At 35.8% G+C, this 15749-nt stretch overlaps 1 protein-coding gene across 6 annotated transcripts in view; it reads right to left on the bottom strand.

The window, feature by feature from the left end:
* The window catches only part of LOC145276888 (serine/threonine-protein kinase ULK3-like), a 169661-nt gene that overhangs the window by 131562 nt on the left and 22350 nt on the right, over positions 1-15749 (bottom strand). For all 6 annotated transcript variants that reach the window (XR_013868048.1, XM_080128322.1, XM_080128320.1 and 3 more), the window contains 2 exons: positions 13469-13589; positions 13022-13126 (listed from right to left, as the gene is read on the bottom strand). Coding sequence is in view for 5 of the 6 variants with exons in the window: in XM_080128322.1 (XP_079984448.1) it covers positions 13022-13126; positions 13469-13589 (226 nt within the window). In the remaining variant the exon portion in view is untranslated. The remainder of the gene's footprint in view (positions 1-13021; positions 13127-13468; positions 13590-15749) is intronic.

Genomic DNA, 15749 nt, shown 5'->3' with positions numbered 1-15749 from the left:
GATCTCCCTGCTTGTTTTCAGTTCCCCGGAAAACAGTGGGGAATCTAGTCACTTAGAGTAGGACAGTAGGCGTTATATTGTTATTTTTTTAAAAGAACAATTTTGATTAGCCTCTCCCCACTCCATGAACTTTTTCACATTTAATTCAGGAACTCTCTTATTTTTCCAATGAAATTGAACTCTTTTATACAACACACATGCACATACATTTATTTAAAAAAAAAAAAAATGTATACACAACATACAGATATTTTCTTTACACAAATTGTAAATATGTTATTTAGATTCTAAACGATGGGGAATCATTAGTTAGATTAGGATCCACAGAGTGAATGAGGTATTGTGGTAAAAGTTGCCAGTCAAGAGTGAGACTCCAAAAGTCATCATTTAATCATTTGTCAGATAGTCACAAAGACCCTGAATCCACCCCCTCCCCAATTTCTTATAGGGCCTTGTGCCTAATTTTGTTGTTTGTTATTTTTGTTTTTATGATTTTTTAATTGTAATTTCATTTCTGACGATAATAAAATATATAAGATCAAAGTGTAGTATCTGTTCTTAGAAATGCATTGTTTACATTTTAAAATATAATAAAACTATTCTCGTTTCCTGTCTAGACATGTCTCTCTCTCTCTCTCTCTCTCTCTCTTCGCCTTCCTCACTCTAAAGAGAAATTTTTTTTTTTTTTTTTTTTTTTACAAAGGCATCACCACATTATCAAGGCCTAGAGGCCACTCAAGGATAAGGGTTAAAGAGTGTACAGTAGAAATTGGTCAACATAGTAATCATTAGTAATGAAAATTTGGTAAATTTAATAACTTATATGGAACGGCTCATCAAGAACTTATTTACGTTAGACTTGAACACAACCATATTGTAGTCAGCCGGAAAGCAGGAAAACGGAAGACAATTCCACAGGCGTGCAGTTCTAAGAAAGAAGCTTTGTTCATGGAATCTACGTTTAGGTTTAGGCACAGATAAAGAGTGGGGGAAATTATTGATAGTGTTTACAGCTAGACGAGTGTTTCTTGTGAAAGTTTGGCGAGGGGGGACCATAGATTGAAGCTCAGTTGAACACTTTCCATGAAAATAACGATACATCAGAGACAAACTCGCAACATCTCTTCTGTGAGATAGAGGTTGCAAGGAGGAGAAAAGGACATCTCCTACGAGGCTACGAAGTCTATTTTGAACTCTATCAAGGCAGGACAAGTCCTTTCTAGCAGCTCCTGCCCAGATGTGGCAACAGTATTCCATCCTTGGACGTACCTGGCTCTTATATAGGTAGAGAATAGCATCAGCAGTGAGATATCTACTGGATCGATAGAAAGATCCCACCATTTTTCCAGCGGCCTTGGCAACAGATTTGATATACGTGTTCCATTTAAGATCAGGAGTAAAGGTCAAGCCCAGAAGCTTGTCAAAACTTGAGGCCTCCTGAAGACGAGAGCCATTCATTTCAATGTTGATGATGTAAAGAGAGAAGCTTGGTTTTAGATGCATTAAAAGTAACCAGCCACTCCTTTCCCCATTGTACTACGTGCTCAAGATCAGAGGAGAGAGAATTGGAGAGAACTTGGTCGTTTACTGTCTTAGATGTGGTACCATAAATGGTAGTGTCGTCAGCATAAATGTCTACAAATGATGTAAGGATATGATTTGGAAGATCATTAATGTAGATCAGGAAAAGAGTTGGGCCCAGGATGGATCCCTGAGGGACACCGGCATTAATACTGTGAGCTTCTGATTTTTGCCCCTCAACTACTACTCTTATGAACCTATCAGAAAGAAATGATTTAATAATTGAGAAGACTTTTCCAGCTATACCATAGCTAGCGATCTTATGAAGTAAACCTTTATGCCATACCCTATCAAAGGCCTTAGATATGTCAAGAGCAATTGCCCTAGAAAGATTGCCACCGTCGAGAGATTTGCTAATCCTATGCGATATAACTGTAAGGACATCTGCTGTAGATCTAGCAGAACGGAAACCATATTGAGTGTCACTAAGAAGGTTATTTTTGTTGAGATGTTTGATTACTTCTGTATTTAACACAGATTCTAGCAACTTACTCATGACGCACAGGAGACTTATTGGCCTGTACTGAGAGGGGGATGAGCGATCACCTGAATTCTTAAATACAGGGCATACTGATGAGATTTTCCAGGGAGATGGGAAACTATTCTCCTTAAGACAACGTTTAAACAGTTTTGTAAGTATGGGCGCTAATTCAGGTTGAAGTTTTTTGAGTACTATAATTGGAATACCATCAGGGCCAGTTGCTTTACTGGAATCAAGGTTTTTAATGAGCTTGGCAACATCACGTACAGATATACGTATATCACATAGCGTGTTTTCTGATACAGGAGGAAATATTGGAGGTTGGCGGTCTTGGTCGCAAAGGGTAGAATTAGCTGCAAAGTTCTTGACAAAGAGTTTGGCTTTGTCTGATGCTGACGAGATTACCTCAGGTCCATTGATAATAGTTGGGATGGAGCACACGCTTCTATTCAGGATTCTGTTTGCAATTTGCCAAAACTGGTGGGAACCAAGCCTCTGCTCAGCTACTTTGGACTTAACAGATTGAGCATATAACACTCTTGTGTTCCTTATTACTTTCTTACAATGGTTGCTGGCAGTCCTGAAAACGGCTTTAGTTTCCATACAATTATTACGTTTGAAGCAGTGGAAAAAGTGATTTCTGTGCGCAATGGCAGCAGCACATTCTGGAGAGAACCATGGCTGGCTGTTAGGTTTTTGCTGAAACTTTTTAGAGGGTATGAAATGGTCAATACCTACAATTAACCATTCAGTTAGGTCTAATACTATAGAGGACACATCCTTTTTAAACATGAAATGCAGAGGTAGATCAGATATAAATGTACGGAAGCTATCCCAGTCAGCCTTAGTGTATCGATATACTGTACGATGAAGAGGTACGTCTGGGGACATATTACATTTCATTTTTATCTTAATTGATACAACAGAGTGGTCGGAAGATCCAAGAGGCGACAGAACAGAAACTGAACATAGTTCAGGGCAAGTTGTGAGAAAAAGGTCTAGTAGGCTCGCATACTGGCCGTCATTATCGGGCACACGGGTAGGTTCCTGAACAATCTGAGTGAGGTCATAGGCAATGGAGAAATCATGACAGAACCTCCCCTCATCATCGGTCTTGTTTGAGTGGGTCAACCATTCGACGTTGTGAACATTGAAGTCTCCACATACGTGAATGTTAGCTGAAGGATAAGTAGAAAGGACTTGGTCAATTTTCTCAGATATGCTTTGAAAGATAGTAACTCCGCTGTTGTGGGGGCGATAGAGAGTAAATATAAATGCAGTAGTGTGAGCTAAAGCAACCCGGAAGCACATATAGGGTAAGTTAGGATCTTCCCTGGTGATGTCCCTCCCACATGGAAAGCTATCTTTAATATAGGCACATATTCCATGCCCATGGCGATCTTGGGGGTCAGATTTAGAAGTTAAGTTAGAGTATCCTGAAATTGCAAACTCATCTAGGGAAATAGCCTGTCCAATGCCAGTTTCACTTAAAAATAAAAGGTCTGGTTTAGTCTCCTGTAATTGGGTTTCAACCTCTGGAAGGTTAGAACGAAGACCCCTGATGTTGGAGAAGGAGACATGGTAGTAGGGGTCTACGTTGGAAGTTGGAGAACCGGGTTTAATCGTGTATTTTTTCTTGAAACTTGTCATGATGAAATTTTGGAATTTGTGGACTAGGTCGACAGATTTACTTAGAGCAGGACAGAGAGGGGAAATTAAGAGAGAAAAAGAAACGAAGAATTTTTTTTATTTTTTTTATTTGTAGCTAATGATAAGGTAAAGCCGTAACAATTACCCACTAGTATGGCATCGAGAGGCCCCACCAGAAGCTACTGCATGGTCCAGAATCCATTCACCAAATGGCAATACAGCAGCCCCAGTACTTTGCACCTGCTGATAGGACAGCCTCCTTAGTGGTTAATCCAAGGTTCGGGTCCCTGACTATCAGGCGGATAACGTCAGCCCAGACAAAACGTTTACCTCCAGCACCCTTACTAGTGACATGGCTACAAGGATAGACATAGAAACAGAAAATTTCCGCCATCTCAGCCAACTGTTCGCAAAAATACTGCCAACCTAGAAAACAGCTTTTTCTTCTCCCTTTGTCCGAAAAATCACTCATTTAAAAAATGAGGACTGAGGGACAAAAAAGAAGAAGCGAGAGTAACAGGAGCTGCCGATAACGCATCCACAATGCATTTTCTACTCTCCATTAAAAAAAAAAATAAATAAATAAATAACTATTAAGTATTGTACTTAATAAAAGTCCAACAGACGTGTATAAGGGAAAGTATGGCGATAGATTCCCCTCACACGAACTAAAAATGAGTATAATTCGTAATTTTTGCTATCAACTCGGTAGATAAATAAACATATGTACGAGGAAAAAAAAAAAAAAAAAAGCTAGCATTTAATAAAACAGAAATACACAAATTAAATACTGAAATAAAATGGAGTTGTTAATATTTTAAATCTAAAATAAAAAGCATGATTGAAATCACTTATCTCAACAAAAACAATTCCGTCTCCAAATTGCAAACTGTATTGAGAGAAATTCAGATTAGTAGCGTTCAAAACATTTTTTTTGAAATCAGCCGTTAAAAGAAAATCGTGATTTTATTCTGAACTTAAGCTAGTAACGTTTTAAGAAGCTTACGATATAAAAGAAAAGGCTGATGGGGGGGTTCTTCAGAAAGTAAGTTTGTGCCGTTATAAGTAATTTCGAGATAAGATGGAAGCTGGTATTGGACTAGAAAAAAGCTAGCATTTAATAAAACAGAAATACACAAATTAAATACTAGTGTTACTAATATAAAAAAGAAAATGGCGTTTGGCTTTGTTTTTTTGTAAAAACATCGATCGCTTAATATTTTTAAGCATATTTTTTTTTATTTCACATTTTTGGCTTGTTATTTGTTTTCGTTTAACTCTCGTATCTAACTATTTTTAACCTGCTAATAACTTTGGTAACGTTTTCATAACGTGTAAGTTAATATTTTAATTTGTATTTTTAGTCAACTTTTTTTACCGATAACAATCTCTTATTATATGAATTGTTTTATATACAGACCACCATTACAGCTTGCTGACATCAAGGTCACGTGACATGACTCAGCGTTTATTAAATTACGTGTAAATATTGTTAAAATGTCACTTTTTGGGGCCCCCCCCCCTCTAGAAAAACGGTCAGCTGACTAACTTAGAGTTGACCTTTTGGGCCAAAAATTCAATATTTGTCGTCCGGAGGGTCGGGCTTTAATATGAGACCAAATTTGTGAATTTTTGTTCTGTCTGTCGAAAGTTTTTGGCAGACATACAAACACACATGTTCGCTTTTATATATATAGACTAGCAGGGGTACCCGGCGTTGCCCGGGTGTTTGGAGGTGTGTATGTAGGAAGGTGACCCAGTTTAAATATTATAAAAAATACACAATGTTAAAATAATTGGAAAAACCAAACCAAAACAAAACCGCGAACGAACGTAAAAAACAGAAAAAAGAAATGTAACGGCGAAAACCAGAAAAATTGGCATAAATAACCCTGTTTCAACCTGCAATCTTATAATAACAACTGATGACCACGTGTTTGGAGGTGTGTGTGTAGGGCGGGTAAACTAAAGAATAAGCGAAGTAATAAGCCTGTTTAAATAAAATTTTTAAAAGTTACCCGGGTGTTTGGAGGTGTAAAAGAGAAAAAAAAAAGTTTGGGTAAGAAGGTAGGCTCGAACCCGAAGCCTCGAGGCTAAAGCGGAAAAAAAAGTCTGACACACGTTACCCCTACGCCAAAGAGACATACAACTGTTACCCTCACCTTGTAGAAAAGGGTCCAGTTTAGGGTGAAGGAAATAATGGTTTTGGTCAATTTTTCAATATTTGTCGTCCAAGATGTCGAGCTTCAAAATGATACTGAACTTGTGAAAATCTGTTGCCTCTGTCGAAAGTTTTTGCGAGACATACAAAGACAAACATGTTTTCGCTTTTATAAATATAGACTAGCGGGGGTACCCAGCGTTGCCCGTATGTTTTAGAGGTGTGGGTGGTGGGTGGGTAGGGGGGGTCAAAACAAAAGAATAAGCAAAGTAAGAACCCTGTTTAAATATAAAAAAAAAAACAATGTTAAAACTTCTTTAAAAAAAATTCATTGCCCGGGTGTTTGTGTTGGGGGTGGGGGAACTTAAAAAAAAAAACAGTTTTGGTTAGGATCGAACCCGAAGCCTTGAGGCAAAGGTGGAAAAGAAAGTGTGCAAAAAACCTGACACGTTATCCGCTCGGCCAACAAAGAGCAACTGAAACACTTTTTAATTTATTTAAAAGTATTAAAAACAGAATTGACACGTGCCCGCAATAAAAGTTAACTCTGCTCCTTTTTGACCTTATTAATGAGGTCAAAAAAAAGGAGCAGAGTTAACTTTTAGTGCGGGACAGCTTTTGGGTTTGTTTACCCAACTTTGGCTGGTTGTTTCCCTAAGATGTTGAGGAGGGGAAAACCAGCTCCCCATTGTCCAAATTGAATAGCAATTGTCTGATATAAGGAGTTTGGCCCCACATTGATCAAAGCTGATTGCTTCTGGACGTTCCTTGGTGCGATTGCCGGGAACTGCCACCTTAGCTTTGAATTAGTTTCTGTTTTATACAAAAAAGCTGAACGAACACAAGACGGGCTGAAATAGCAATAATTTTGTAAAAATCAACGTAAATAAATCTAGACACAACGCGCATTCGCAAATCATAGATATTATTATCTAGGGGCTATATAAACAGTTCTAAGCGATAGTAACCCCCCCCCCCGGGACCGTCGGCGAAAAAAGCCTTTTCAAGACATACAAAAAATGTGCGCACATTTGCCGTTTATATATATACATTTTATATATATATAAAGCAAAACAAATCAAACGCAATCGCCAACGCCCGGCCTTCCAGGCCGAGATCAAAGTGTAGTACCTTTTTCTGATCAGGATCTGATCGCTTTCTTTAAACACCAACTACGGGTGAAGATCAGATGTGATAGAAGAAGGCTGCATCGTGCAGCATTTGACAGAAGATGGATACATGTAGCAAGTCTGTGTGTATGAAAAGGAGCCAAGTTTGAATACGTGTTCCCCGTGTGGAACGTGCAGTTCCGTCAAGCATAATCCATTTTCAGTCTCTTAGCTAGCCGAGTAAATGCTTCATCCCTCCTCAAGTAAGAAGCCTCCAAGATCCCCATCCCCTCCTATCTGCAATTTTTTTTTCTAACCCCTCACTCTAAATTTCATCGATCTTGGAGAGAAAGAAATCAATCACTAACTCCCCATCCCTCACCCACAAAATTTTCTTTTCTCCATTTCGTCCCATCTAGAGAGCATCCCCACTTAGAGACCGGCCTGCAGGAGCTCAGGTTCCTTTACAAACCAAGTGAAACAGACAGTCTATTAACTAGACGAGGTTGGGAGGGTCCTACTAACCACTTTCTTTTTTTCTCCCCACCGTCCTCAACACAGATGAATTATCGTACCATCATTGTTATCCTTTTTGTTTTTACACGGAAATAAAAAATGTTTTAAACAATTGGGTGCCAAGTAGGACGTCCCCAAGTACGAAAGGGCGAATGCGGTATTATGGTGAAAGAAGATTCTAGCTAAGAGAAACTTTTGTTTAGTTCTAGAGTGACAAGGATGACCAACGACCTCCATCTTCCCCCCTTTTTAGTTGGCCTTGTGCCTAAGTTTTTTGTTCATGTTCTTTTTTTTTTTTGCCTGAATAAAAGATTTAATATCTCAAAGTTTAGTACCTGTTCTGATGCTTCACGGCACTTAAGTAATTAGGTTTGGTCAATATGGAGAAACCTTTCATATTGGACACTGCCTGAGTGCCCTCTTTTTGGGGGAGCTGATTTTTCCCCCCCACATTAAATAATGACCTTGTGTCTAATTTGCTTTCATGGGGAAGCAAATAAATACCTCAATAACTCCCAGCCTTTGCTAGGTAGTATCTGTTCTGTAATTGGTCCTTAATGTAGGGGAAACCTTTCATACTGAGACAATTACTATTTATTTGGATACTGCCAGAGTGCCTCTTTTTTTAGGGGAGCTGCTTTCCCCCCCACATTAAAAACGACCTTTGTAGGAGGTTTAAAAGCGTTTAAAAGCAACATCATTTCTGCAAGTCATTTTTTTTATTAACTATGTTAAATTTAAACGTTTTACACTTCTGGTCACGTCATGGAGTAGAGGTAAGACGTCAGATTTTCTTTCACTTTCTTTTCTGCCTTCGTATCACGGGTTTGAGCCTGCCTGGTTACTACCACTTTTTTTTGTACTCAACATACACCTCCAAACACCCGGGCAATGCCGGGCATCCCTGCTAGTAAGAATGAAAGACCAAAAAATTTCAGTTTCAGAGCAGAATTTCAGAAAGAAAAGAGACAAATCTATGCTTAAACAAAACATGCCATTTCATATCCCAATCTACAACTGAACTCAGATCAACTTCCAGATTAGCTGCATATTTCAAGTTATCTGAGGAAGATGGGAAAGAAGCAATAAGAGAGTGGTATCATCAGCTAATTTTCAGGAAGATCACTGACATAGAGTAGAAATAGCGTCGGACCTGAAAAGAGAACAAAGAAACAACATCCAGAGTTAATTGCAAGCTCTGATCAGGAAGAAAAGACAATGATGTAAAGAACCTTACAACTATTAGAAAACTAGAATGCCACATTCTGTCAAATGTCTTCAAAATGTCGAGCACGATGACCTTATTCTCTCCTTAAACTAACAGATGCACTCAATTACAAAAATTAAAGTAGTTGAATGAAAACAATGGAAGCCATACTGAACATCAAAATCATTATATGTAATCAGGAATTGAGCTATGAATAATAGAGACAAAGGACTTTCATCTTTGATACATCAAGATAAGTTTGTGAAAAGAGCAAGTGGAAACAGGATCAATAATACACATATGCAGTGTTATGCTCCACTTTGATCAAGATTATGAAAGCTTTTACACAAAACAATAATAAAAAGATAAAACATATTACTTAAGGTCTCAGGGTCCTGATTAAATAACACAAAGGGTTCTCCAATTTAAGACAAAAAAGTAAAAGTGAATAAAAAGCAATAAACAACAAAGTTATGAATTCAAAAACATATTTGCAGAAAATATAGAAAGAAAATATAAAACAAAAGATCAAAATCTAATAAAAGACAAAATGGTTTAAAGAATATATCAAATCGATGGACAAAGGATACACTTAAATACACAATATAACTTTATGAAAGAAAATTGTGTTTTCTGGGTCATTACTACACAATCTTTATTAGACATCACAAATCAGGACATCAGGTCAATAACCGCAGACAGTATAAACAAAGTTGTGGTATGGTCAAGTTTGTTGGATAAGAAAGATAATGGTATTTTATCGATGAGACAAGTGGATAAGTACTGAAATTGATTCAGTAACTCAAATTGAACCGTTTCTTGTTCAAATTGTTCACAGTGGCATTTTTGTTAAGTTGAAAATCCATCTTCTTCAAGACACTTTTTACTCAATCGTTTACTCAGTCAATATTTTACTTTCTCATTTTGATATTATTTTCCTTGTTCACAGCAGCATTTTTATGAACTTGAAAATCTGTTTTTCTTTTTTCAACACGCTTATTGTCCAATCTTTTATTTTAAAACAATAAAGTCCATTTTCCTTTTTCTTTTTGTTCTTTGATTTGATCAGCAGCATGCAAGAAAATGTGTAAGCTATGTCTAAGTGCCTAGGTAATTATATTATTGTTAATCATGTGACTAAGAATACATCTGTGTGAGTGTATGGCCTGACAGACAATTCTAGTGAAAAGGTTGGATGTAATTAGTCAAGGTTAATCTTCACTAGTCAAGGTCACAAAGTACATTGATAGGGTAATAAAATCGACAATGTGTAGGCAGTAACACGTAAGGGGAATGTACAATAAATGATATATGTCTTTAAATCTCTACATTCTTTTCTCTCACAAACTAGAAGGCAAAAAAATAAAATATAAAAATACATTCTGATAAAATGAATAAAATCTCAATAAAATATGAAAACAAGTACAACAAATATATATTTACAAAATATGAAAGTTATTTTGCATGAGTGAATTGTCTGCAAATTTAAAAAGTTGTTCATTTGTTCATAGAGTGCAAGATAGATGTGTGTAAAAAGTGTGTACGAGGGACGTGCAATAAGTAATGCCCCTGACCCACTTTCAGTTGTCTGATCTAGCTGAAATTTTGCATGTGCAATGATTCATATTTATACAGGTTATGTTGCAAATTACAGCTCTGAACTAAATGTGGTTTCTGTTTTATAGGTGTTTGAACTGAGTCAGGTGTGAAATGGAGCCTGTTGAATGTCGAGCAGTGATCCGTTTTTTTGTATTTGAAAGGACGCACACCACAGGAGACTTTTGAGGAAATGAAAGAAACTTATGGTGATAATGCCCCATCATATGACCTTGTAAAACGCTGGCATCGTGAATTGAAACATGGCCAGAAATCTGTGGAAACAGCTCCCAGACCTGGTCGCCCCTTCCTTCTGCCATTGATGAGGCATCTGTCCGTCAAGTTGAGACTGCCATTTTGGAAGATCGGCACATTACTATTCGCCAAATAGCCCAAGATGTCAAGATTAGTACAGGGTCTGTGGAAACTATCATTCATGACCATTTACATATGCATAAGGTGTCTGGCAGATGGATTCCTAGGTTGCTCACACCATTCCAGAAGCGAGAACGTGTTGAGTGCTCGAGGATGAATTTGGAGATGTGCCAAGAAGATGAGTCAAAGTTTTTCAAAAGACTGATTACACAGGATGAAGCCTGGGTCCATCACTATGATCCAGAGACCAAAGCCCAGTCAATGCAGTGGAAGCACTTGGACTCACCACCTCCAAAGAAGGCAAGGGTGCAGCCCTCCGCTGGCAAGGCCATGCTCACAGTCTTCTGGGACCAGGACGGAGTAGTGATGACAGATTTCCTGGCAAAGGGTACCACAATTACAGGAGCCTATTATGCTCCACTTTTGAGGAAATTAAGGGACGCTATCAAAATCAAGAGTCGGGGCAAGATCAGCAAAGGTACCCTCCTCCTGCAGGACAACGCTCCGTACACAACTCGCATGTCGCCAGATCAGAAGCACAGGCGTGTGGCTATGAAATTCTTCCCCATCCTCCCTACTCTCCTGACCTTGCACCCTCTGACTTTCACCTCTTCCCAGCCATGAAGTTGTTTTTGAAAGGAAAGCATTTCCCAGATGATGCAGCCTTGATTTCTGAAGTCACGTTGTGGTTGGAGGACCAACCTGAGGTGTTCTACAAAAACGGTCTCCAGAGCTGCATCAAACGATGGAGAAATGCATAACTCTGGGTGGTTCCTATGTAGAGAAAGACTAATAACTGTGCCAAGTTTCGTTGCTCTACTGCTATGGGAAGTGGGTCAGGGGCATTACTTATTGCACGGCCCTCGTACATATATATATATATATATCTGTATCAGTGAATGTGTATGACATTATGTGAAAATTCATACCCTTTCCCTCAGTGAGTCATCAAGAGAGAGTGTAATTGTGTTTTGAGCAATCTCTCTTTGCTGACTAAAGGAGACTGGCTTTCGTGGTTGTGTGGATTAATTTTATCAGAAACATTTGACTGACAAGGGGGAATTTGTTGTGCATGTAAAAATTTGTGCGTAATCAAAAACGTTTAACATGATTTATTTTATCAATTTCGTTTTATTCTGTTTTGGGATGATTTTTGTGGGAAAATGTGCTTTTAAAATATAATTTTGAGGCATGGCCTGTATGTATATATATGCAATGCCTCAAAATTGCTCATTCTATGTTAATCCTATAGTTTTTTCTCTTTGTGTTTTATTTTTATTTTATTTATTTATTTATTTTTATTCATTTTTTTTTTTCAAAATCAGCCATCTTCTTTTTTCGTTCAAATTGAAAACAAATAAGACAATTTTTCAACTTTCATAAAATAGCGAAAATTTTCTCAACCATTTTCTAAGGGAGACAACTCAATTCATCCTTTTTGTTTCTTTACAAAATTAATCATAAAACAATTATAATTATCTTTTATTGCATGTGAATGAAATTTAAATAAAAAGACTTCTTTTCTTCAATCAGAATATTTTTCTTAAGAGAAAAATTAAAACTCTCATTAGAAAAATCTCGATTGTGCAAAAAGATGCTGTTCTCTCAATATTATATATCTAAATTAACTGCCAATTCTCTCTCATGAACCAGCAGATGTAACCAGAAACAAGTGAGAACTCCCAACCAATCAGAAGCAAACTCCCTTACTCTTTTAAAAATTTAACTATTTTAAATCAAAATGCAAATATGAGCAAACAAAAATTAGTCACCAATTGACAGTAGGTGACATTGCTTATGTAAGAATGTTGTCAAAGAAAATACCTTAAGAAAATTTAAAGATCATTTACTCATAAATCATTTTTTACTCATATTCAACCCAAACAAAGCAAATTGCCACAAGTATTATTGTGAATTAGGGATCATGTCTACAGGGACACTCTAAGTAGGGAGTTGAGTAGCGAAATGTTTGTTTATTTTACACTTAAATTTTTGTATGCTAGTACAGTCTGAGAAGAAATGTAATCATCGTGCACAAAAGAAAACATTTTTAATAATAACCATAATTTCAACTGAACTTTGAATTAGTCTTTTACTTCAGTTGAACTTTTGTATATTATAAAAAGTGCACAAGAGGAAATATGAAAATGAATTATTAATTTCAGTTAAATATTCTTAATCCTGATTGTAGCATAATATTGTCAGCTGTCTGACTAGTTCATCTAGAACTAAATAAATAGAGTCAGTATATAAGCATGGTATTCTATTGTGTTTACATGAACAGGCCCATTTTAGGTCTGCTTATAATTTATTCAAACAAAATAAAAGATATCATTATCACTTACCACCTATCTTCAACACAGGATTCACAGAAGAAGATAATAAAATGTTTTGTGGCTTCAGATCCATATGGGCAACATTGTTTAATCGAAGGAAGTGCAAAGCTAATGCTATAAAAAGAAATTTAAAAAATAATGCAATCAAAATTATTGAAGAATTTTGTTTGAAATACTTTTTCATATTATGAAAAGTTTGCATCCAAAATGGAAAATAGGTTATTAAACCAATGTATAAAACAAAATACTACAAGCTCATTATGAGAAGAGAAATAATAAAAAAACGAATGCAAATTATTTTAGTTTTGACATACAATGAAAATAATCATTATTAATAAACACAATCATTCCTTAGTTATTTCTTATTGGATAAGGTGAGGAGAGTTACAATAATAATAATAACTGATTTATTTAAAAGGTAAATAAGTTAGTTCATAAGATGGAAACTGTACTTACCAATTTGTTGGAGGAATCTACGAACCACTATTTCTGGCAGAGCTCTTTTCTTACGTAAGAAATGGGACAAATCTCCCCCAGAACATAAGTCCATAATCAAAAAAATATATTTATCATCCCACTAGAAGAACAAATAAAAAATAATTCTTTAAAAATTAACGATTTAAAATATGAATCACATTCAAGTAAAAAACCTGTTCTTTTTAATAAAAGATATTTGAAAAAAGTACATTTTTTAAAAACAGATAAAACACAATAATAAATAAATTACAATGATAAATAGCTTTTATAGCAATGCAATTTCTTCAATTTGTCTCGGAAAATTGAATAAGAAAGAATTCCTTATAGGACAGTGTTTCCAATGCAATGTTAAAATGACATTGCATTTATACCGTTTTTGCTATCATGTGTGCACCATACATAATATAAAGTTTTATTTGAAATTAGTTTTTTTCCCAATTCTTTTACCATCAACCATCAATATCTATTTTAGTAATTGTTATGGGACCGTTACCTACCCATTGATAAACTCTTCCAAATGCTATATTAATTGATAGCTAAGTACTCTTAGGGATATAGGACTCTACTGATATCCGACTGACAAGTAAGCCTAACTTATGTCATCACTTTTCTCTGTATTTTGTTCCTTTGTCAATATGCCGTTAAAACCTATTTCAAGTTCAGAGTTGTCCTTCGTGGTCCCAATCTAGCTCTACATCAACTGGCGAATGAGGATTTGAGATGATATTACTCACACAAAAAGAAATTAAAGTTGATTCATACAGTTGTAGAAGTATCGAGACAATACTCACACAAATAGCCCAGTCAATTCATATCGATGGACTAATGGAAATTCAAGGAAATTACATGCAAAAATTCGGTGGATTTATACATCAACTATCAAATTAAAGAAATGAAGATTTCAAATCAACGATCAACCATGAATCTTGTGCATAAAGCTACCCTTCCTTGAAATTACTGAATGTGATTTTCAAAAATATAACCAGTTTTTGTTAAACAGAAATTTCAACAATTTTGAAAATAAAACCTGTTTCTGCTAAACAGAAAAAATAAGTTTTTCTGACTTACTGGGTTATTTCAACTTTAAAACTAGTGACTCGTACGGAAGAAATGATAACCATTCCCACAATTCAAAGTTTACCAACAAATGTCAGAGTATTCCAGTTAAAGAAATAAAACCCTGTTTCAGTTTAAATAAATTCAAACAAATTTTGACATGTTTTTTTTTTTATTTCTGTTAAATTATTTTTGGAGCGACTGCAAAAATAAGTGTGGAAAAACTGTAAATTGTCTCATGAATATTTCAGAATTATGGGGGGGGGGGGTTTAAAAAGAAAAAATATCTAAGTACATTTTTTTTTTTTAATGTCTTTTCCCCTTCTGGTAAACTGGAGGTGAGAGCTTGAATCTCTCTAGAACCTCCTTTATATAACAAAAAAAAATCTTAACTAGATTTTTTTTTTGTTGTTGTTCCTCCTCTTTTTATTACATGTTTGGAAAAGAAAATGTAATTACTGTTTTTTGTTTGTGTCTGACTTTTTTTTTTTCTTCCACATAAAAATTTGTTATACTTTTTGTCATTGTCTGAATTTTATAAAAAAGTTCTGCATGGGGGACTTCCAAAAGATAAATCATGCAAATGTTAAAAGTGCAGATAGACAACCAACAGAGAATAGAGGAGTGTCTAATGGAACAACAGCAAATGCAACAAAGAAATGAGGAAAGATTTTTACAAGCATTAATGAAAAGTGAGGAATGACAGAACCAAATGAAAAAATTACTGTTAAAATCGTTAAACAGTATTAAAACTGTTGAAAACGATACTTTTTCTCAAGTTACTATTTACCATAGAAACTTTTGAGTATGTACCAAGAAATGATAAAACTTTTGATGCATTCTACAGACAATATGTAGACATATTTAACGTGGACTACAAAGAATGGTCAAAAAAAATTACACTTATTACTCAGGAAATTGGGTAGAATTGAACATAGTAGGTTCATTGACCTTACCTTCGCAAAGAAAACAATGGATCTGAAGTTCTCAGAGACAGTTAAGTGAACTATTGGGGCCAAATACGTCTCTTTACCGTAAGAGATGTAAATGTCTCAATATAGTTAAGAAGGACTAGCAAGATTATTTGATGTTTGTAGCGACAGTGAATAAACATTGTAATTATTTCAATTTTAACTGCAGATGACTTCAAATGGCTTATTTTCGTGTAAGGTCTGGTCTCAGCAGAAATTAAATGTGTATTAAT

The sequence above is a fragment of the Euprymna scolopes genome, chromosome 5, assembly GCF_053919585.1.
Source record: "Euprymna scolopes isolate OS-2025 chromosome 5, ASM5391958v1, whole genome shotgun sequence".
NCBI lineage: Eukaryota > Metazoa > Mollusca > Cephalopoda > Sepiida > Sepiolidae > Euprymna > Euprymna scolopes.
This window is presented reverse-complemented; position numbering and strand designations above follow the sequence as displayed.